General features: G+C 50.4%; 1 protein-coding gene across 1 annotated transcript in view; it reads left to right on the top strand.

Annotated features, from left to right (window-relative positions):
* Positions 1–256: 256 nt before the first annotated feature.
* ESYT3 (extended synaptotagmin 3) overlaps positions 257–22,004 on the top strand; it is a 135,991-nt gene continuing 114,243 nt past the window's right edge. The window contains exon 1 of the mRNA XM_063932814.1: positions 257–1,109. Coding sequence (XP_063788884.1) covers positions 969–1,109 — 141 coding nt within the window. The 5' untranslated portion in view covers positions 257–968. The remainder of the gene's footprint in view (positions 1,110–22,004) is intronic.

The following is a 22,004-nucleotide window of genomic DNA, read 5'->3' as shown; positions in this document are numbered from 1 at the left end:
TTCATAAAATATTGTTCTACAATAATACTCTAATCATTATTATAATTATTATTATTATTATTATATTGTATGTGGGTGTAATGACTGTAGTGTGATATATAATAGTGATGGATGACGCTGAGGACCCCTGACCCTCGGGTGAGCAGATTGGGGTAACCCCTGTTCCCTGTAGCAGCTGCATTACACCTGATTCCCGTGCAGAGGCTCTGACACCTCCCCTGGGTGTGCCCGGCCGGGTGTGTCAGGGGCGGAGCGGGTGAGTGTCACCTGGAGCCGCCGCTGCTGCTGCCCGGGCGGGTCACTCAGAGCCGGGCATCCCTGGCGACATGACGGGGCACAGGCAGCAATGAGGAGACAGCAGCTGCAACAGAGCACGGAGGGTGACCCGCAGCGCCGGGACATGCACCAGGGTGACCCGAAACATGGTGACCCGCAGCGGAGGGACATGTACCAGGGTGACCCGAAACTTGGTGACCCGCAGCGGAGGGACATGTACCAGGGTGACCCGAAACATAGTGACCCGCAGCGGAGGGACATGTACCAGGGTGACCCGAAAGTTGGTGACCCGCAGCGCAGGGACATGTACCAGAGTGACCCGAAACTTGGTAACCCGCAGCGCAGGGACATGTACCAGAGTGACCCGAAACTTGGAGACCCGCAACGCAGGGAAACGTACCAGAGTAACACGAAACTTGGTGACCCGCAGCGGAGTGACATGTACCAGAGTGACCCGAAACTTGGAGACCCGCAGCGCAAACCCCTCTCCACACCCGCAGACTCCACACCCGTAGCCCCCACACCCGCTGTACCCCCCTCCCGGGCAGTCTCCCCCCGCCGCCCCCCAGCTCCCCACACCCGGTGTCCCGCTGCCGCAGCTGCTCGGGCTGGTTCGCCCCGTGGGCCGGGTGCTGCTCTTCTTGCTGCCGGTGTATGTGTGCGGGCGGCTCGGGCTCAGCGTCACCTGGGTCATGTTCGGGCTCTTCCTCTGGATGTTCTGGAACCGAAACAAGAGATCGAAACTGGCCCGAATGCGGGCGGCCTGGGACCTGCTGGAGAACGAGTGTCAGGAGGTGACCCGCGGGCTGAGCGCCCATCAGCTGCCGGCCTGGGTGAGTGATGGCGTGTAACACTGGTGGGGACTGAGGACATTGGGGCGATAGCGATGTCACATACTTATGGGGTGATATTATATTATTATTATTATTACACTTCCCAATCACACAGTGTGTGTGTGTGTGTGTGTGTGTGTGTGTGTGTGTGTGTGTGTGTGTGTGTGTGTGTGTGTGTGTCACTGTGTCCTCAGGTGTCTCTATAGTCACTGACACATCTGTAGTCCTGTGTGTTTGTGTATACATGTCAGGGACTCCATATGATGTATGTTGTGTGGTGTGCGTGTGTGTGTGTGTGTGTGTGTACATGTCAGGGACTCCATATGATGTATGTTGTGTGGTGTGCGTGTGTGTGTGTACATGTCAGGGACTGTATATGATGTATGTTGTGTGTGTACATGTAGCAGAGTCCTGTGTGTATGTGTCAGGGGCTCCATACGATGTTTGTTTTGTGTGTGTGTGTGTGTGTGTGTGTGTGTGTACATGTCAGGGGCTCCATATGATGTATGGTGTGTGTGTGTGTGTGTGTGTGTGTGTGTGTGTGTGTGTACATGTCAGGGGCTCCATATGATGTATGGTGTGTGTGTGTGTGTGTACATGTCAGGGGCTCCATATGATGTGTGTGTGTGTGTGTGTGTGTGTGTGTGTGTGTGTGTGTGTGTGTGTGTGTGTGTGTGTGTGTGTACATGTCAGGGGCTCCATATGATGAATGTTGTGTGTGTGTGTGTGTGTGTACATGTCAGGGGCTCCATATGATGTTGTGTGTGTGTGTGTGTGTGTGTGTGTGTGTGTGTGTGTGTGTACATAGTGTCACATTACTGAGGGACTGATAGATACAGTGTCACATTGCTGGGACATCCCGCAGGACTGTGTATGGGACATATAGAAACATGACTGTTATTATATCTGTCTCACAACACATTATTATACACACCATTATATGGGATGCCGTCAAGATCCCGCCGGACGGAATCCCGGCAATGGGAATACCGACGCTGGAATCCCAAACGGCACAATCCCAACATATTCTCCCTCCGTGGGTGTCCACGACACCCATAGAGGGAGAATAAATTAGTGTGCTGAGCGTAGCGAGGCACCGTGCCCGCAAGGGGCTGCGTTCCTCTCGCCACCTCTGTCAGGATTGTGTGTTTGGGATTCCGGCGTCGGTATTTCGACTGCCGGGATCCCGTCCAGCGGGATTTAGTACTGATCCCCATTATGTACACTTACACATATGGTCATGTAAGACATCATGTATTGCCTTAGAGAGAGAGAGAGAGAGAGCGAGAGAGAGAGAGAGAGAGAGAGACAGACAGAGAGAGAGCAAGAGAGAGAGAGAGAGAGAGGGACAGAGAGAGAGAGAGAGAGACAGAGAGAGAGAGAGAGGGAGAGAGACAGTTTGGGTGCCGGAGGTGAGTGTTACACAAGTCATTATAGGAACAACACTCTACACATCACTCACACACACTCATGTTATTGACTGTATCAGCAGAACTTTGATGGAGTTGTTCTACTCAACAACACTATTCTATCTATCTATCTATCTATCTATCTATCTATCTATCTATCTATCTATCTATCTATCTATCTATCTATCTATCTATCTATCTATCTATCTATCGTATAAATATCTACAGTATAAACCAGTGGTCGAAGTGGACATTTTGAAGTGTGGGTATGGAAAAGTGAAGGTTGTAATTATGCGCGAGCCTTTGCTTCAGAAAAGGGGGCGTGGTCACTCAAAAGGGGGCGTGCCCTTCAGTGTAGTTTACCACACCATGGGCCTAATTCAGACCTGATCGCTGCTGTGCATTTTCGCACAGCAGCCGATCAGGTCTGAAATGCGCATGCGCTGGCACATGCCAGACAGCCGACGGCCATCTCAGCCCTGCGGTCGCCTCTGCCTGATTGACAGGCAGAGGCGGTGGCTGGGCGGGAGGGTTTTAGGGGTGCAGTCTGGGCAACGCAGGTGTGCCCGGACTGTGCGGGGGGCGGGCTGCGGTGGCTGCGTGACATCACACGCAGCCGCCGCGACCCGGGCAGTGACGAGTAGCTCCCTGCCAGCGCACAGGAGCTGCGCTGGTAAGGAGCTACTTTTCCGGTACAAAAGCATCGCCGCTGTGTGATACTTTTGTACTTGTGCAGCCGGGTCGGGCCTGATATGTGGGGCGGACTAGCTCTGTGCTGGGCGTCCCCCCACATGTCTGTGTGACTGATCATAGATGTGCTAAATCTATCACAGCTACGATCAGGGCCCCATATACCCCTTATACACATTATGCACCACAATAGTAAGACCCCTTATACTATCTAGTACTGGTGCCCCATTCACATTATAGCACACAGAATGAGCGAAACTCACATTATGTTACATGGAATGAGCCGAAATTCAGGGAGAGTGACAGCAGGGACATAGGGACAGGTAAAGTAACAGAAGAAACAAAGGGACGGGGAGAGTGACAGCAGGGACATAGGGACAGGGGGAGTGACAGCAGGGACATGGAGAGTGACAGCAAGGACATAGGGACAGGTAGAGTGACAGCAGGGACTTAGGGACAGGGAAAGTGACAGAAGGGACATAGGGACAGGGAGAGTGACAGAAGGGACATAGGGACGGGGAGAGTGACAGCAGGGACATAGGGACAGGGGGAGTGACAGCAGGGACATAGAGAGTGACAGCAAGGACATAGGGACAGGGAGAGTGACAGCAGGGACATAGGGACAGGGAAAGTGACAGAAGGGACATAGGGACAGGGAGAGTGACAGAAGGGACATAGGGACGGGGAGAGTGACAGCAGGGACATAGGGACTGGGGGAGTGACAGCAGGGACATGGAGAGTGACAGCAAGGATATAGGGACAGGGAGAGTGACAGCAGGGACATAGGGACAGGGAGAGTGACAGAAGGGACATAGGGACGGGGAGAGTGACAGCAGGGACATAGGGACTGGGGGAGTGACAGTAGGGACATGGAGAGTGACAGCAAGGATATAGGGACAGGGAGAGTGACAGCAGGGACATAGGGACAGGGAGAGTGACAGAAGGGACGGGGAGAGTGACAGCAGGGACATAGGGACAGGGGGAGTGACAGCAGGGACATGAAGAGTGACAGCTAGGACATAGGGACAGGGAGAGTGACAGCAGGGACATAGGGACAGGGAAAGTGACAGAAGGGAAATAGGGACAGGGAGAGTGACAGAAGGGACATAGGGACGGGGAGAGTGACAGCAGGGGCATAGGGACAGGGGGAGTGACAGCAGGGACATAGGGACAGGGAAAGTGACAGAAGGGACATAGGGACAGGGAGAGTGACAGAAGGGACATAGGGACGGGGAGAGTGACAGCAGGGACATAGGGACTGGGGGAGTGACAGTAGGGACATGGAGAGTGACAGCAAGGATATAGGGACAGGGAGAGTGACAGCAGGGACATAGGGACAGGGAGAGTGACAGAAGGGACGGGGAGAGTGACAGCAGGGACATAGGGACAGGGGGAGTGACAGCAGGGACATGGAGAGTGACAGCTAGGACATAGGGACATGGAGAGTGACAGCAAGGACATAGGGACAGGTAGAGTGACAGCAGGGACTTAGGGACAGGGAAAGTGACAGAAGGGACATAGGGACAGGGAGAGTGACAGAAGGGACATAGGGACGGGGAGAGTGACAGCAGGGACATAGGGACAGGGGGAGTGACAGCAGGGACATGGAGAGTGACAGCAAGGACATAGGGACAGGGAGAGTGACAGCAGGGACATAGGGACAGGGAAAGTGACAGAAGGGACATAGGGACGGGGAGAGTGACAGAAGTGACATAGGGACGGGGAGAGTGACAGCAGGGACATAGGGACTGGGGGAGTGACAGTAGGGACATGGAGAGTGACAGCAAGGATATAGGGACAGGGAGAGTGACAGCAGGGACATAGGGACAGGGAGAGTGACAGAAGGGACGGGGAGAGTGACAGCAGGGACATAGGGACAGGGGGAGTGACAGCAGGGACATGGAGAGTGACAGCTAGGACATAGGGACAGGGAGAGTGACAGCAGGGACATAGGGACAGGGAAAGTGACAGAAGGGACATAGGGACAGGGGAGAGTGACAGCAGGGACATGGAGAGTGACAGCAAGGACATAGGGACAGGTAGAGTGACAGCAGGGACTTAGGGACAGGGAAAGTGACAGAAGGGACATAGGGACAGGGAGAGTGACAGAAGGGACATAGGGACGGGGAGAGTGACAGCAGGGACATAGGGACAGGGGGAGTGACAGCAGGGACATGGAGAGTGACATCAAGGACATAGGGATAGGGAGAGTGACAGCAGGGACATAGGGACAGGGAAAGTGACAGAAGGGACATAGGGACAGGGAGAGTGACAGAAGGGACATAGGGACGGGGAGAGTGACAGCAGGGACATAGGGACTGGGGGAGTGACAGTAGGGACATGGAGAGTGACAGCAAGGATATAGGGACAGGGAGAGTGACAGCAGGGACATAGGGACAGGGAGAGTGACAGAAGGGATGGGGAGAGTGACAGCAGGGACATAGGGACAGGGGGAGTGACAGCAGGGACATGGAGAGTGACAGCTAGGACATAGGGACAGGGAGAGTGACAGCAGGGACATAGGGACAGGGAAAGTGACAGAAGGGACATAGGGACAGGGAGAGTGACAGAAGGGACATAGGGACGGGGAGAGTGACAGCAGGGGCATAGGGACAGGGGGAGTGACAGCAGGGACATAGGGACAGGGAAAGTGACAGAAGGGACATAGGGACAGGGAGAGTGACAGAAGGGACATAGGGACGGGGAGAGTGACAGCAGGGACATAGGGACTGGGGGAGTGACAGTAGGGACATGGAGAGTGACAGCAAGGATATAGGGACAGGGAGAGTGACAGCAGGGACATAGGGACAGGGAGAGTGACAGAAGGGACGGGGAGAGTGACAGCAGGGACATAGGGACAGGGGGAGTGACAGCAGGGACATGGAGAGTGACAGCTAGGACATAGGGACATGGAGAGTGACAGCAAGGACATAGGGACAGGTAGAGTGACAGCAGGGACTTAGGGACAGGGAAAGTGACAGAAGGGACATAGGGACAGGGAGAGTGACAGAAGGGACATAGGGATGGGGAGAGTGACAGCAGGGACATAGGGACAGGGGGAGTGACAGCAGGGACATGGAGAGTGACAGCAAGGACATAGGGACAGGGAGAGTGACAGCAGGGACATAGGGACAGGGAAAGTGACAGAAGGGACATAGGGACAGGGAGAGTGACAGAAGGGACATAGGGACGGGGAGAGTGACAGCAGGGACATAGGGACTGGGGGAGTGACAGTAGGGACATGGAGAGTGACAGCAAGGATATAGGGACAGGGAGAGTGACAGCAGGGACATAGGGACAGGGAGAGTGACAGAAGGGACGGGGAGAGTGACAGCAGGGACATAGGGACAGGGGGAGTGACAGCAGTGACATGGAGAGTGACAGCTAGGACATAGGGACAGGGAGAGTGACAGCAGGGACATAGGGACAGGGAAAGTGACAGAAGGGACATAGGGACAGGGAGAGTGACAGAAGGGACATAGGGACGGGGAGAGTGACAGCAGGGGCATAGGGACAGGGGGAGTGACAGCAGGGACATGGAGAGTGACAGCAAGGACATAGGGACAGGGAGAGTGACAGCAGGGACATAGTGACAGGGAAAGTGACAGAAGGGACATAGGGACGGGGAGAGTGACAGAAGTGACATAGGGACGGGGAGAGTGACAGAGGGACAGGGAGGATGTAGTATGAATTGGAGGCGCTTGGGATCCCGGCGCCCAGCATACCGACACCGCATCCTATCCGCCAGAATGGCGGCAGCTGTGCAAGCGCAAAAGAGCCCCTTGCGGGCATGGCGGCGCACTACGCGTGCCACACTATTTATTCTCCCTCCAGGGGTGTCGTGGACACCCCAAGAGGGAGATTAGCTGTCGGTATACCTGCGGTCGGGATTCTGGCGCCGGTATGCTGAGCGCCAGGATCCTGACAGCCGGTATATCAAGTACCACCCGACAGGGAAAGTGACAGCAGGGACATAGGGACAGGAAGAGTGACAGGGAAAGTGACAGCAGGGACATAGGGACAGGGAAAGTGACAGCAGGGACATAGGGACAGGGAGAGTGACAGCAGGGACATAGGGACAGGGAAAGTGACAGCAGGGACATAGGGACAGGGAGAGTGACAGGGAAAGTGACAGCAGGGACATAGGGACAGGGAAAGTGACAGCAGGGACATAGGGACAGGGAGAGTGACAGCAGGGACATAGGGACAGGGAAAGTGACAGCAGGGACATAGGGGCAGGGAGAGAGACAGGGAAAGTGACAGCAGGGACATAGGGACAGGGAGAGTGACAGAGAGAGGGACAGCAGGGACATAGGGACAGGGAGAGAGACAGGGAAAGTGACAGCAGGGACATAGGGACAGGGAGAGTGACAGAGAGAGGGACAGCAGGGGCATAGGGACAGCGAGAGTGACAGAGAGAGGGACAGCAGGGACATAGGGACAGGGAGAGTGACAGAGAGAGGGACAGCGAGGGCATACCGTAAGGACTAGGGAGAGAGAAAGGCAGCAGGGTAAGATTACCTATTTAGCAGCTGCGGTGCATGAGGAGGCTGCGGTCTGCGGTGCATGAGGAGGCTGCGGTCTGCGGTGCATGAGGAGGCTGCGGTGCATGAGGAGGCTGCGGTCTGCGGTGCATGAGGAGGCTGCGGTCTGCGGTGCATGAGGAGGCTGTGATTGGTGCGAGGCGGAGGGGGCTGTGGGCCTCGGAGATGGTGCGGAGGTGCAGAGAAGGACTGAGGGCGGCAGAGGAGGCTGAGGGCAGAAGGGGTGCAGCAAAGGAGGAGGCGGAGGGCAGCGGCGGTGCAGCAGAAGAGGAGGCTGTGGTCGGCGGTGTTTTGGTGCGGCGCTGGCTCCTATGACCGCGGCGCTACTATTTCAAATATGCCACGAACCGGCAGCCAATTAGGAGCAGCCGGTCTGTGGCAGATTTGAGATAGTAGCGCGGCAGTCAGCTGGATGCGGGGGGTCAGTGCTGGAAGAAGTGCTGATATGCCATACCGTTGTATACTGACCCACTTCGAGCACTGGTATAAACATAAAAACATTACTATATACACCTGTATGGGAAGTTGCTGTATAGAGACGGCTTTATGGCTATTTATCTGCTTGATTATCATTTTTATCCTTCATATGGCGCCACAAGGGTTCCGCAGCGCCTAACAGAGCACACATACAGATGAGCAAAACAAGATAACAGCGACTTAAGTGCCCCATACACTAGAACGATATGTCTGAGGCTGAAGTCGGAGGCGATTCCCTTCTACTCTCCTGGGAGCTTCCAGGGAGTGGTTCCATACGATTCCATACGATTTGGTACATTTTGCATGCAATATATCGTATGTGATCCCAGCCATGCCTGCGGGAACCGACATATCACGAGTGCAGCACTAATGATCTAGGGGAGCCAATCCAACCCTCACAGGAACGCGCATCGGATCGGATCAGATCGGAAACACCTCCAAAATGCCCGATTTCACCTGATATATCGGGCCAAATGCCCGAAATTGGATGAAATCGGGCATTATCGTTCTAGTGTATGGGGCCCTTTACAGTACAGGCCAGTGTAGGACACGTACATGGGATATACACATCAGGGACAGGACACTGAAATCCACATGGAAGCAGAAGCCAAGGGTTACAGTAGGTGCGGTTGTGGGTAGTATGGAATAGAAGAGCGGGAAAAGCACATGAGGGGAGAGGGCCCTGCTCGTCTATAAATATCTCCTATGGTTTGTTTGTGATGTCCGTACCCCTGAGTGCAGTGTGATAGACGCCTGTGTACGCCTGGTATATCTACATTACCTGCATATAATATATAACACCAGTTAGCGGCATCGTGTGCTGGGAGATTGATCATCCGATACCGGCTGCATCTGGCAGAGATATCAGTCACTGAGCCACCTCCTTCCCCAGGGTCATCATCACACTGTCATGTGGCCGACATGCATTAAGTCATCATGGTCAAAAGGTCGACAGGTAAAAGGTAGTGCTAAAGGTTGACAGGTTGAAACGGTCAACGCACATATAATCCAAGTTTTTTTTACCGTCGATGTGGTCCACCGTTGTGAATAGTAACCTGTGCGAGGCACCCCGCTGGAAGCCTGGCGAGGGTCTACGTTTGCTATAATTGTGGTCACATATCAGGAAAATGCCACACATACACAAACAAATGACACAAGAAAATCACACAAATAAAAGTGTCAACATTTTCTGTATCGATAATTTCCATGTCAACCTTTTGACCTTTCAACCCTTTCGACCTAATGCATTTCGACTATATAGGGTTAACCTAATGACTGTCTAATTTACCACACCCCTCCCCCAGCACCACATACATACTGTGTATATGTGACATATACAGTATAAGAGCAGACAGTACAGGGCCTGAAGCTGCGATGTATGAGGACACTTCTCCTGTAGCTGGGAGAGATGTCAGTACTGGAAGTTAGATGAGACAATACTTTGCGCCTCCTATAAGATTGGGAGGAGCCATGCGCGGGTCCCCCGGCCTGAGTTCTTGTGTGGGGTATGTGCAGTATTTACTGAGGGTTATATATCTTTATTACTCTCCTGTGTAATAAGCGCTGGGTAATAAGAAGTTATGACACTGTTCTGTGCACCTCACCCAGACGCATGAGAAACTCCTCAGCAACGAGGCCTCAGCGATTGCCTGCCTGGGGGGGTGGGAGAGGTATGTCTTGGAGGGTTACAGAACAAACCTCTTACTTGTTCCAGAACTCACATTACTAACAAGCATGGCTGAAAAGGGTCATATAGAAGCTGCAAGACTACAAGCGGATCTCCTTTACTGCATCCAGATTTGTTCTTTATCAGTGGTTTATACTATACATAAGGTGGAGAGAAATGGGCGCTGCAGGATTCAGCCTCTCCCAGTAGGGGAAGCTCTGCGCATTGGGGTGCCCTTTGCAGAATGGGAGGCAGTTATGCCCTCACATACTCCTGCACTCAGAGGTTTCCTGCTGCAGGACGGGATTTTTAGGGGGTGCATCTGTGAACGGCAGTTACTGGCGCTCAGGAGGTTTTTGGGCTCATCCGAAACTTTTGCACTAACCAGTTGCACTTTTACTCAGCAAATAACTGTCACAGGTGCAAATCTCCAATATAATGGAGACACAGAGATGTTGGGACATGTATGGAGCCATACGTGAGAAACGTAATTAATTAGAGGTGGATGGGGGTTTATGACATGCACATTCCCATCCTGTGTTGTGCGGTGTTTGGCTGGAGACAGGGGCAGGGCAGGACCTGTATACGTGTCTCCTTAGGTTACTGTGGATTAATAAATTACTTGTAAGGTTGTGGTGTTTTATTGCAGCTTTATAGACACATTTACCTCACTGTGCTCCTGACATTCTTTTCTCTTCCCGCTCTTTCCTGAGGCCTCGTTCTGCCGCTGTCTGCAGGTTCTGCGTCCTCTCTCCTGTGTAATAGCAGTTACATCTATACACGACAGGGCGTCAGGTTCAGCAGCAGTTCCAGATGTCTAAACAGAACCCCCCCCCCGTCCTTCACCCTGTGCGCTGACATATAGGGCGTGATGCTGAGCTGTACATACGTCTCTGTGCAGACCCTATTTTGTGTGGTTACACTCCACTAATGCTCCGGATTCGGGTGTCAGCAGATACAATTGTGCACATTTCAGCCGCGCCTACACTTGCCACCGCAGAGGCGTAACTGGGCAGAGAGGGCATAACTGGGCACTGCTCTCTATTCATAGGTGGTCAGAGGCATAAATGCACCTGGTTTCATCAGGAATTGGCTGGTGTGCACTAATGATGAGGACCAGGCCTAGCGTACAGATGGGGAGAGCGCTTACACCCGGCGTGTCTTCCTCTCCGATGTACTAAGCCGGTTGTAAGCAATGACATCACAACTTACCATTAGAGATATTAACTTGTACACATGCAAGCATCATTCATGTATTGTGCCCTACGTAATAAACGGAGAGAAACACAGCGGCTAACATTATATATTTGCAGGCAGATCAGCACGGGTCGCACCTCAGGCATACAATGTACCACTGGCATCAGCGCGACCCCCCCCCTCCTCTTCCCAAACCAATATTCCCTAGTAAATCTTATCTCGCCCATGGCACAAGGCATATACTGGTGCTGTGTTCCTAAGTATGAGGTTCCCTCTGATCATGTAATTGTACAACAATGGTCGGACAGTGTCCCCTTCAGTGGCATGCTGCCACCGTATCTATATATGGTGCCCAATATTCACAGTATCATGTGACCCTGTCCCAATACGCTTTGTCCAGCACCTTCAGAGAACTTGGGCCTGAATTTTCTCAAGGTGGCCCTCGGGCGGATTTAGGAGTCAGTAGCCCCTAGGCACACAATGAATGGACGCCTCCCACCATCCAATTGTATCATGTTAATTATTGGGGTTTTAAGACCTAATTTGGCCATTACTAGAATAATAGAATGTAATAATAACAAAAACTAATTATGAGCTATGAGAGGTCATTTTATACTAGTTACCAGCCCATCAAAATGACAGAACAACAGAACAGTAATGTCAGCGCAGTGGAGAGAGCTAAAGTACCAGCAAATCAGCTCCCAACTGCCATGTTGCAGGCTGTGTTTGAAATATTACACTTAGAAGCTGATTGGTACTTTATCTCTCTCCGCTGCTTAGTACATCTGCCCCACAATGATCTAAATTATAAAGCAGGAATGACCAAAACAGAGTGACCAGGCTGAACTGTTTAACTGCCTGAAGAAGTGGCAAGATAATGTTGTGAAACGCGTCACAATTTAAGTGAGGTTTTTTCCTGTAATACTTTATTTTTAGGTAGAGCAATTATTATGTCCTTTATGATGTAATATGGTTTTCTTTTTATTATTATTTATTTTTTATGAAGTTTTCATCAATTATAGTCAGCACTAGAGAAAACGTTTTATTGTGTAATGCGTGTATCCAGGACAGTAATATTCTTTTTTTTATGCCATTACGAAATAAACCAAATACTATTTATTCACGTTTACGTCACCATCCGTAATCTAACCTCGTAGGTAAAATCATACTTGTCTACTTTTGAAAAAGCATGTCAGGGAGATGTGAAAGTAACACCTATCAGCGCGGGCGTGTACTGCTACATCTGAGAGGCGTGTCCTAAAAATGACTGACATCCAAATGTAAATGAGCCCCAAAGTTACTAAGATCTACTTGTTGAAGAAAATACACTAATATTTTGCAGAATTTGTTTGTGTATTGTGTTTTACAAGAGGTTCCATATACTGTAAGTGGCCACGAGAAACCTTATATAAAATGCATGTGGCCATAGGGATCATTGTGCCTTATAACCAATGCAGGGAAATGGCACTGATGTTCCCATTTGAATGTATGTATCTGTGATTAATCCCCCCCCCCCCCAACCCCACCCAGGGCCAGATTAACAATGGGGCGGATGGAGCTACAGCTCCAGGCCTCCACATAAAAATAGGCCCATCATCCTGGCAGCAGTATAATGACCAGCTGCACAGCTGGCCAAACAATCATAAATGATCATTTTTTAAAATTGTTTTTGTAGTTTTTCTCACAAAATTATCAAATTTTTCTATGTTTACGCATTTAGGGAGACATTAGTGTGTAGGGTATACATGCCCACATGGCTCTGGCCACAATCACACAGCACTGGTCACAGCTCATCTCCTTCTCAGTATAGGCCCTTGAAAATTTTCAGCTCCAGGCCTATATGACCCTTAATCCGGCCTTGCCCCCCCCCAGAATGTAATAGCTGCATAATGGGGTTAAGGTGCAATCAGGGAGATTTCTGGACTATTCCAGGAGTCAGGGAGATTGCAGCTATTTCAGGGAGTCTCCTGCAGAATGAGGGAGGGTAGGCAAGTATGGGTAAAATCCAGATAACATTGCCCAGGCTTCACACGTAGGAACAGTCATTTCTCCTATAAATCGGGAATGTTCCTTGTAGGACATTTATTCTGGGTGGGTAATAATAAATGAGAGAATAGGTGATGGGCCGGGTCATGTGATAACATCTTGGAGGACCGTGAAATACTACAGTACTCCTCGTGTTATATGCACTGAATGTGATAATACTTTCCTGCATGCAAAATTCTCTATTTCATTAAATGCCGACCTCTTCTATAGAGATCCATTGTAGCCCGAATGGGGCGACACTGGGTTGATGGTTCTGATTGGTCAATCTTTCATCTCCAATTTTCCCATTTGTCCCTCTGATGCTCCCAGTTGGGGGAAGGATGGGTTAATGGGAAATATTTGAGAAGAGCTATATGTGACACTGGTTACAGCCTCTGACTTATTCAGGCTGAACAAGTTAAGTGATAAGTCATAATCATTAATTGCCTTTTAATCAGTTAAGCATTTCAGCCCAGGTTGGTACAATAGCCTAGTATGCGGGAAAACCAGGAGAAATGGAGAATCAGAATGAGTCATGTAAATCCAAACACCAGAATTACATGTGACAGAGGTTCCCAAACTTGGTCCTCAAGGCACCCTAACAGTCCAGGTTTTAAGGAAATCCATGCTTGATCACAGGTGACCTAATTAGTACCTCAGACATTTTGATTGAAGCATCTGTGCTCAAGCATAGATATCCTTAATGCCAGGACTGATATAGGCCCTACACACTGGCCGATATTCCTCAAAGATATAAACGATCTCGTTCATTAATGAACGAGATCCCGTTCATATCTTTGAGTGTGGAGTCACCAGCGATCAACGATACTCGGCCCCGTGCTCGTTCATCGCTGGTCTCCCGTCGGCTGTACATGCAGGCCAATATGGACGATCTCGTCCATATTTGCCTGCACGTCAGTGTAGCCGGGTGACGGGGGGAGTGAAGAAACTTCACTCCCCCCGTCTCTGCCCCCCCGCCGCCGGGTCGCTCGTTGGCCGTATCCGCTGTCGGGCAAGTCGGCGGCTGATCTTTATATGTGTAGGGCCCATTAGTGTGACTTAAGAGCCGATTATAAGAAGCACGGTACCCACCTAGCAGAAACTGTATGTCGTGTGTACAGCATGGGTGAAGCCATGTCACGTGTCATTTATATGTACTTACATTTATGTGTTTACCTCACAAAAGTGAAGGTTATGTAATGACTAAATATAATGTATTATAGCCTGCGCTTTGAGGAGCGTTTATTATATGCTGTCATGGATCCAGCACTGCAGCGCATGCGTATCAGAACCAATTTTAATGAGAATGCACCCTCAGTTGACTGGGAACCATCCACATCACCTCATGCCTCGTGCCTCTGGGAAGTCACTGTTGTTTGTGGGGTTTTTTTTACAAATGGTTCATACTTGCAATCTTCCTTGATTGTACCTTACCACCATTATGTAGTTCTTATGTACGTTGGGGGAAAAATAACTCAGAGATATATACATTCAAATGGGATCATCAGTGCCGTTTCCTGCATTGGTTATATAAGTAGACTTACTATAATATCCTTTCAAAGCGGGACACAAATGAATTACACAGGTTCTGTGGCTGGCTGACTTCAAACCTGCATTTTTAAGCATCTAGAGAACCTGTATAATTCATTAGTGTCCTGGTTTAAAGGGATAGTCTGGTAAATCTAGTTATAAGGCACAATGGATAAATGTATTATGGCCCTCATTCCGAGTTGTTCGCTCGCTAGCTGTTTTTAGCAGCCGTACAAACGCTAAGCCGCCGCCCTCAGGGAGTGTATCTTAGCTTAGCAGAAGTGCGACCGATAGGATTGCAGCGCTGCTACAAAAAAAGATTGTGTAGTTTCTGAGTAGCTCCAGACCTACTCCTGGCTAGCGATCACTTCAGACTGTTTAGTTCCTGTTTTGACAAACACGCCCTGCGTTCGGCCAGCCACACCTACGTTTCCCCAGTCACTCCTGCGGTTTTATCCAAGACGCCAGCGTTTTTACACACACTCCCTCAAAACAGTCAGTTACCACCCAGAAACACCCACTTCCTGTCAATCACTCTGCGGCCAGCAGTGCGACTGAAAAGCGTCGCTAGACCCTGTGTGAAACTGCATTGGCTTTTGTGAAAGTACGTGCGCACTGCACCCCATACGCATGCGCAGAAGTGCCGCTTTTTTACCTAAAACGCTCCGCTGCGAACGAAAGCAACTAGCGTTCAGCTCGGAATGAGGGCCAGTAGCGGCATGCATCGTGTTGCTATAACACTTCCTGCTTCGCCCCGTTACTGAGGCGAAGCAGGAAGTGTTGCTATAACACTTCCTGCTTCATCTATTACTGAGGCGAAGCAGGAAGAGACATCGACAAGATGTATAAACATCTTGTCTGCTGAAGCGGGGAAGAGAAAGCTCCCCCCTCCAGCGATGTCTCCTGAGCCCAGTGCTGACGCGATGTGTCTCCCTGCTCGGAAGGCTCCTCTGCGCATGTGCGGGATCTCGCTGCGAGATTCCCAGCGTAGTCTGGAACTGGCACCCGCCACAGCCAGAGTCAGCGCTGTCTCTGCTGTGGTGAATGGGCATCGCCACCTGCAGCTGTCGGAACGGTTAGCGATGTTGACTGTTTATACATTGCCCGTGCATACTGGCTTGCTATATTTTAGATTGCAGCGCCGATATATGCGCCCCTATCACTGGACAATCACAGCGGCTATCATACATGGGGGGAAGCGGAATAGCTCTCATAACGTGCGCTGATACCGCTTCCCCCAATAGCGACTGTTCTTACATTTACCCCAATGATCCCTGTGGATACATCAATAAATAGGCTGACCATACTATCCCTTTAAAATGGGACGTTCATTAATTATACAGGTTCTGGGGCTGATAAAAACCAGCTGCAGGCTTCAAGTCAGCCAGCCACTGAACCTGTGTAATTTGAGTGTCCCAATTTAAAGGGACAGTATGGTAAGCCTAGCAATATCATTTCTGATGGCCACTTATATGGAACCACATGTGAGTAGAACACAGCCAGCGTATAGGTCAAATCTTGTATGTTTGGTCATTTGTGACCAACATCCGTGGAAACGTAGACCCTTGCTGGCTCGCTTTTGCTCACCACACTGCGGCAAGGTGGATCACTCCGCTACAAAGGCATTCGCCACAGGTTACTATTCCCACTCGTGGCCCACGTGGATAGTAATTCAACTAAATGTTGGGAAAACATGTAAAAAAAAAACCCAAAACTTTTGTTGGCTGTGAGTGTCGATCATTGTCATCTTGACCTTTTGAATCTGTAGAACTTTTGTACCCGTTGACCTTTTGCATGTTGATCATATGGTGTCGAACTAGACACTATCTATCATCCGGATACCTCTCAGATGGACCAATACATGTCCACTTTACAATGGGTGTTGCTTTCGCAGTCAAAAGTCCGCAAGTACAGGGTGTTTAAAAAAAAAGGAACTGAAACTTTTTCCAGTCCTCACACATTGCTCGTGGTGCTGCGGAGTCTGCTGGAACGTCCTTTATTAGGATTAGCCACGGACCCTGTTTGCCGGAACATTTCCACCCAAGACAGGATAGTTTTGTTTGGTGGTGCAGGTCTCTGGAAATTGTCTTGGAACCCAGTTTTTATGGATGCCAAGGAAGGCTCGCCATTCCGTCCTTTTCCTTGATGGCGTACTGTGGCATACCGGCTGTCACTCAGCGTCTATGGTCACACATAAGATACGTAAGATACACTTGCAAGTTTCAGTTGCCTTTTTTGTTAAACACCCTGGGCGGGATGTACTAAGGGAAAAATGTGGTAAAACCCCCGTTTTCGGGGGTTTTACCGCGTTTTCAAATGTACTAAGACCCAGCCACCTCCCCCTAGCAACGCAGCCGGAGGTCCTTCCGGCTGCAGGGGGGAGAAGGAGGCGCCAGGGACAGCCTGCTGCCTTGTTCCCGGCAGCTGAGGAGAGGGAGAGCCCAGGGAGGTGACGGAGACCCCGCGCAGACCACCTCACAGGTATCGCGGGGGGCCTCCATCACCGCATTGCGATGTTGATAGCATATGTTACTACATCCCGCCCCTTGTATGAACTGGTCTAGCCTTTAATAATGTATGTGTGCACCGTGATAAGGAGCGGAAAGTGGCTTCAGCGCGTTCTGTGTGACAGTGTAATGCGTAGGGAGTATTGGGGAACGAGTCACTGGAATTAGATGGGTGAACCCAGGAACATGAAACATTACCTCTGATCTCTCTGCTCTCCGGCCTCCGCACACTAACTACTGCCCTGCTCTGTCACCCCAGAGCTGGGGACACTGCTGTCAGTGCCTCCTGGTAATGTGTGTCTCCCTTAATCTCCTGTTACTTTGTGATTATGTCTCAGGATTAGTGCGCCTCCTTACTCAGTGCCTCCACTTACACAGTGTCTCCCCTAACTCATTGGGGCAGATGTATTAAGCCTGGAGAAGTGATAAAGCAGTGATAAGTGGAAGGTGATAACGCACCAGCCAATCAGCTGCTTACTATCATTTTTCAAATCCGAAACGATTGGCTGGTGCGTTATCACCTTGCACTTATCACTGCTTTATCACTTCTTCAGGCATAATACATCTGCTCCATTGTTTCCTGTTCATGTGTACATCCCTTAATAAGTGCCCCCTGTTCATTTGTGTCTCCCATTATTAGTGCCTCCCCTTACTCATAATATACTGGATGCAGTTATAGACTCTGATACAGCTGCACCCACAAATTGCGGTGTATGAGTTTCCTGTCAGACTGAACCCCTTTGTGTCATTGAGTCATTGAGGGAATGAGTGGTAGTTTTAGTAACCCTGGGCAGGTGCGTAAGTAGAACTTTGAGGGCCCCATAGCAAAATCTTAAAAGGGGCCCTCTCCCCCACACCATTGTCACTACAATGTCCCTTAGGGGAGCAGGAGATAGAGAGTGAGGGGAGTGAGAGAGAGACAACAAGGGTGTCAGGGGGAGAGAGAGAGAGGAACAAGTAAGAGAGGGAGAGAGAAAAAATAAGAATTTACTTACCGATAATTCTATTTCTCATAGTCCGTAGTGGATGCTGGAAACTCCGAAAGGACCATGGGGAATAGCGGCTCCGCAGGAGACTGGGCACAAAAGTAAAAGCTTTAGGACTAGCTGGTGTGCACTGGCTCCTCCCCCCATGACCCTCCTCCAAGCCTCAGTTAGGATACTGTGCCCGGACGAGCGTACACAATAAGGAAGGATTTTGAATCCCGGGTAAGACTCATACCAGCCACACCAATCACACCGTACAACCTGTGATCTGAACCCAGTTAACAGCATGATAACAGAGGAGCCTCTGAAAAGATGGCTCACAACAATAATAACCCGATTTTTGTAACTATGTACAAGTATTGCAGACAATCCGCACTTGGGATGGGCGCCCAGCATCCACTACGGACTATGAGAAATAGAATTATCGGTAAGTAAATTCTTATTTTCTCTGACGTCCTAGTGGATGCTGGGAACTCCGAAAGGACCATGGGGATTATACCAAAGCTCCCAAACGGGCGGGAGAGTGCGGATGACTCTGCAGCACCGAATGAGAGAACTCCAGGTCCTCCTCAGCCAGGGTATCAAATTTGTAGAATTTAGCAAACGTGTTTGCCCCTGACCAAGTAGCTGCTCGGCAAAGTTGTAAAGCCGAGACCCCTCGGGCAGCCGCCCAAGATGAGCCCACTTTCCTTGTGGAATGGGCTTTTACAGATTTTGGCTGTGGCAGGCCTGCCACAGAATGTGCAAGCTGAATCGTACTACAAATCCAACGAGCAATCGTCTGCTTAGAAGCAGGAGCACCCAGCTTGTTGGGTGCATACAGGATAAACAGCGAGTCAGATTTTCTGACTCCAGCCGTCCTGGAAACATATATTTTCAGGGCCCTGACTACGTCCAGCAACTTGGAATCCTCCAAGTCCCTAGTAGCCGCAGGTACCACAATAGGCTGGTTTAAGTGAAACGCTGAAACCACCTTAGGGAGAAATTGAGGACGAGTCCTCAATTCCTCCCTGTCCAAATGGAAAATCAGATAAGGGCTTTTACAGGATAAAGCCGCCAATTCTGACACGCGCCTGGCCCAGGCCAGGGCCAACAGCATGACCACCTTCCATGTGAGATATTTTAACTCCACAGATTTAAGTGGTTCAAACCAATGTGACTTTTGGAACCCAAAAACTACATTAAGATCCCAAGGTGCCAGTGGAGGCACAAAAGGAGGCTGTATATACAGTACCCCTTTTACAAACGTCTGAACTTCAGGGACTGAAGCTAGTTCTTTTTGGAAGAAAATTGACAGGGCCGAAATTTGAACCTTAATGGACCCCAATTTCAGGCCCATAGACACTCCTGTTTGCAGGAAATGTAGGAATCGACCCAGTTGAAATTCCTCCGTCGGGCCTTACTGGCCTCGCACCACGCAACATATTTTCGCCAAATGCGGTGATAATGTTTTGCGGTTACATCCTTCCTGGCTTTGATCAGGATAGGGATGACTTCATCCGGAATGCCTTTCTCCTTCAGGATCCGGCGTTCAACCGCCATGCCGTCAAACGCAGCCGCGGTAAGTCTTGGAACAGACAGGGTCCTTGCTGGAGCAGGTCCCTTCTTAGAGGTAGAGGCCACGAATCCTCCGTGAGCATCTCTTGAAGTTCCGGTTACCAAGTCCTTCTTGGCCAATCCGGAGCCACGAATATAGTGCTTACTCCTCTCCATCTTATAATTCTCAGTACCTTGGGTATGAGAGGCAGAGGAGGGAACACATACACTGACTGGTACACCCACTGTGTTACCAGAGCGTCTACAGCTATTGCCTGAGGGTCCCTTGACCTGGCGCAATACTTGTCGAGTTTTATAAACATGTGGAAGACTTCTGGGTGAAGTCCCCACTCTCCCGGGTGGGGGTCGTGTCTGCTGAGGAAGTCTGCTTCCCAGTTGTCCACTCCCGGAATGAATACTGCTGACAGTGCTATCCCATGATTTTCCGCCGAGCGAAGAATCCTTGCAGCTTCTGCCTTGCCCTCCTGCTGAGCTTAGAGCATTGTAAATGGCCCTTAGCTTCAGGATATTTATGTGAAGTGATGTCTCCAGGCTTGACCATAAGCTCTGGAAATTCCTTCCCTGTGTGACTGCTCCCCAGCCTCGCAGGCTGGCATCCGTGGTCACCAGGACCCAGTCCTGAATGTCGAATCTGCGGCCCTCTAGAAGATGAGCACTCTGCAACCACCACAGGAGAGACACCCTTGTGCTTGGTGACAGGGTTATCCGCTGATGCATCTGAAGATGCGACCCGGACCATTTGTCCAGCAGGTCCCACTGGAAAGTTCTTGCGTGGAATCTGCCGAATGGGATTGCTTCGTAGGAAGCCACCATTTTTCCCAGAACCCTTTCGTTGATGTACTGAGACTTGGCTCGGTTATAGGAGGTTCCCGACTAGCTCGGATAACTCCCTGACTTTCTCCTCCGGGAGAAACACCTTTTTCTGGACTGTGTCCAGGATCATCCCTAGGAACAGAAGACGAGTCGTCGGAATCAGCTGCGATTTTGGAATATTGAGAATCCAATCGTGCTGCCGCAACACTACCTTGCTACACCGACCTCCAACTGTTCCCTGGATCTTACCCTTATCAGAGAATCGTCCAAGTAAGGGATAACTAAAATTCCCTTCCTTCGAAAGAGTATCATCATTTCGGCCATTACCTTGGTAAAGACCCGGGGTGCCGTGGACCATCCATACGGCAGCGTCTGAAACTGATAGTGACAGTTCTGTACCACAAACCTGAGGTACCCTTGGTGAGAAGGGTAAATTTGGACATGAAGGTAAGCATCCTTGATGTCCCGAGACATCATGTAGTCCCCTTCTTCCAGGTTCGCAATCACTGCTCTGAGTGACTCAATCTTGAATTTGAACCTCCGTATGTAAGTGTTCAAGATTTTAGATTTAGAATCGGTCTCACCGAGCCGTCCGGCTTCGGTACCACAACAGTGTGGAATAATACCCCGTTCCCTGTTGCAGGAGGGGTACCTTGATTATCACCTGCTGGGAATACAGCTTGTGAATGGCTTCCAAAACTGCCTCCCTGTCAGAGGGAGACATCGGTAAAGCCGACTTTAGGAAACGGCGAGGGGGAGACGTCTCGAATTCCAATTTGTACCCCTGAGATATCACCTGAAGGATCCAGGGGTCTAATTGCGAGTGAGCTCACTGCGCGCTGAAATTCATTGAGACGGGCCCCCACCGTGCCTGATTCTGCTTGTAAAGCCCCAGCGTCATACTGTGGGCTTGGCAGAGGCGGGAGAGGGCTTCTGTTCCTGGGAACTGGCTGATTTCTGCAGCCTTTTTCCTCTCCCTCTGTCACGGGGCAGAAATGAGGAACCTTTTGCCCGCTTGCCCATGAAAGGACTGCGCCTGATAATACGGCGTCTTCTTATGTTGAGAGGCGACTTGGGGTACAAACGTGGATTTCCCAGCTGTTGCCGTGGCCACCAGGTCTGAAAGACCGACCCCAAATAACTCCTCCCCTTAATAAGGCAATACTTCCAAATGCCGTTTGGAATCCGCATCACCTGACCACTGTCGTGTCCATAACCCTCTACTGGCAGAAATGGACAACGCACTTAGACTTGATGCCAGTCGGCAAATATTCCGCTGTGCATCACGCATATATAGAAATGCATTTTTTAAATGCTCTATAGTCAATAATATACTGTCCCTATCTAGGGTATCAATATTTTCAGTCAGGGAATCCGACCACGCCAACCCAGCACTGCACGTCCAGGCTGAGGCGATTGCTGGTCGCAGTATAACACCAGTATGTGTGTAAATACATTTTAGGATACCCTCCTGCTTTCTATCAGCAGGATCCT

The sequence above is a fragment of the Pseudophryne corroboree genome, chromosome 7, assembly GCF_028390025.1.
Source record: "Pseudophryne corroboree isolate aPseCor3 chromosome 7, aPseCor3.hap2, whole genome shotgun sequence".
Classification (NCBI taxonomy): Eukaryota; Metazoa; Chordata; class Amphibia; order Anura; family Myobatrachidae; genus Pseudophryne; species Pseudophryne corroboree.
This window is presented reverse-complemented; position numbering and strand designations above follow the sequence as displayed.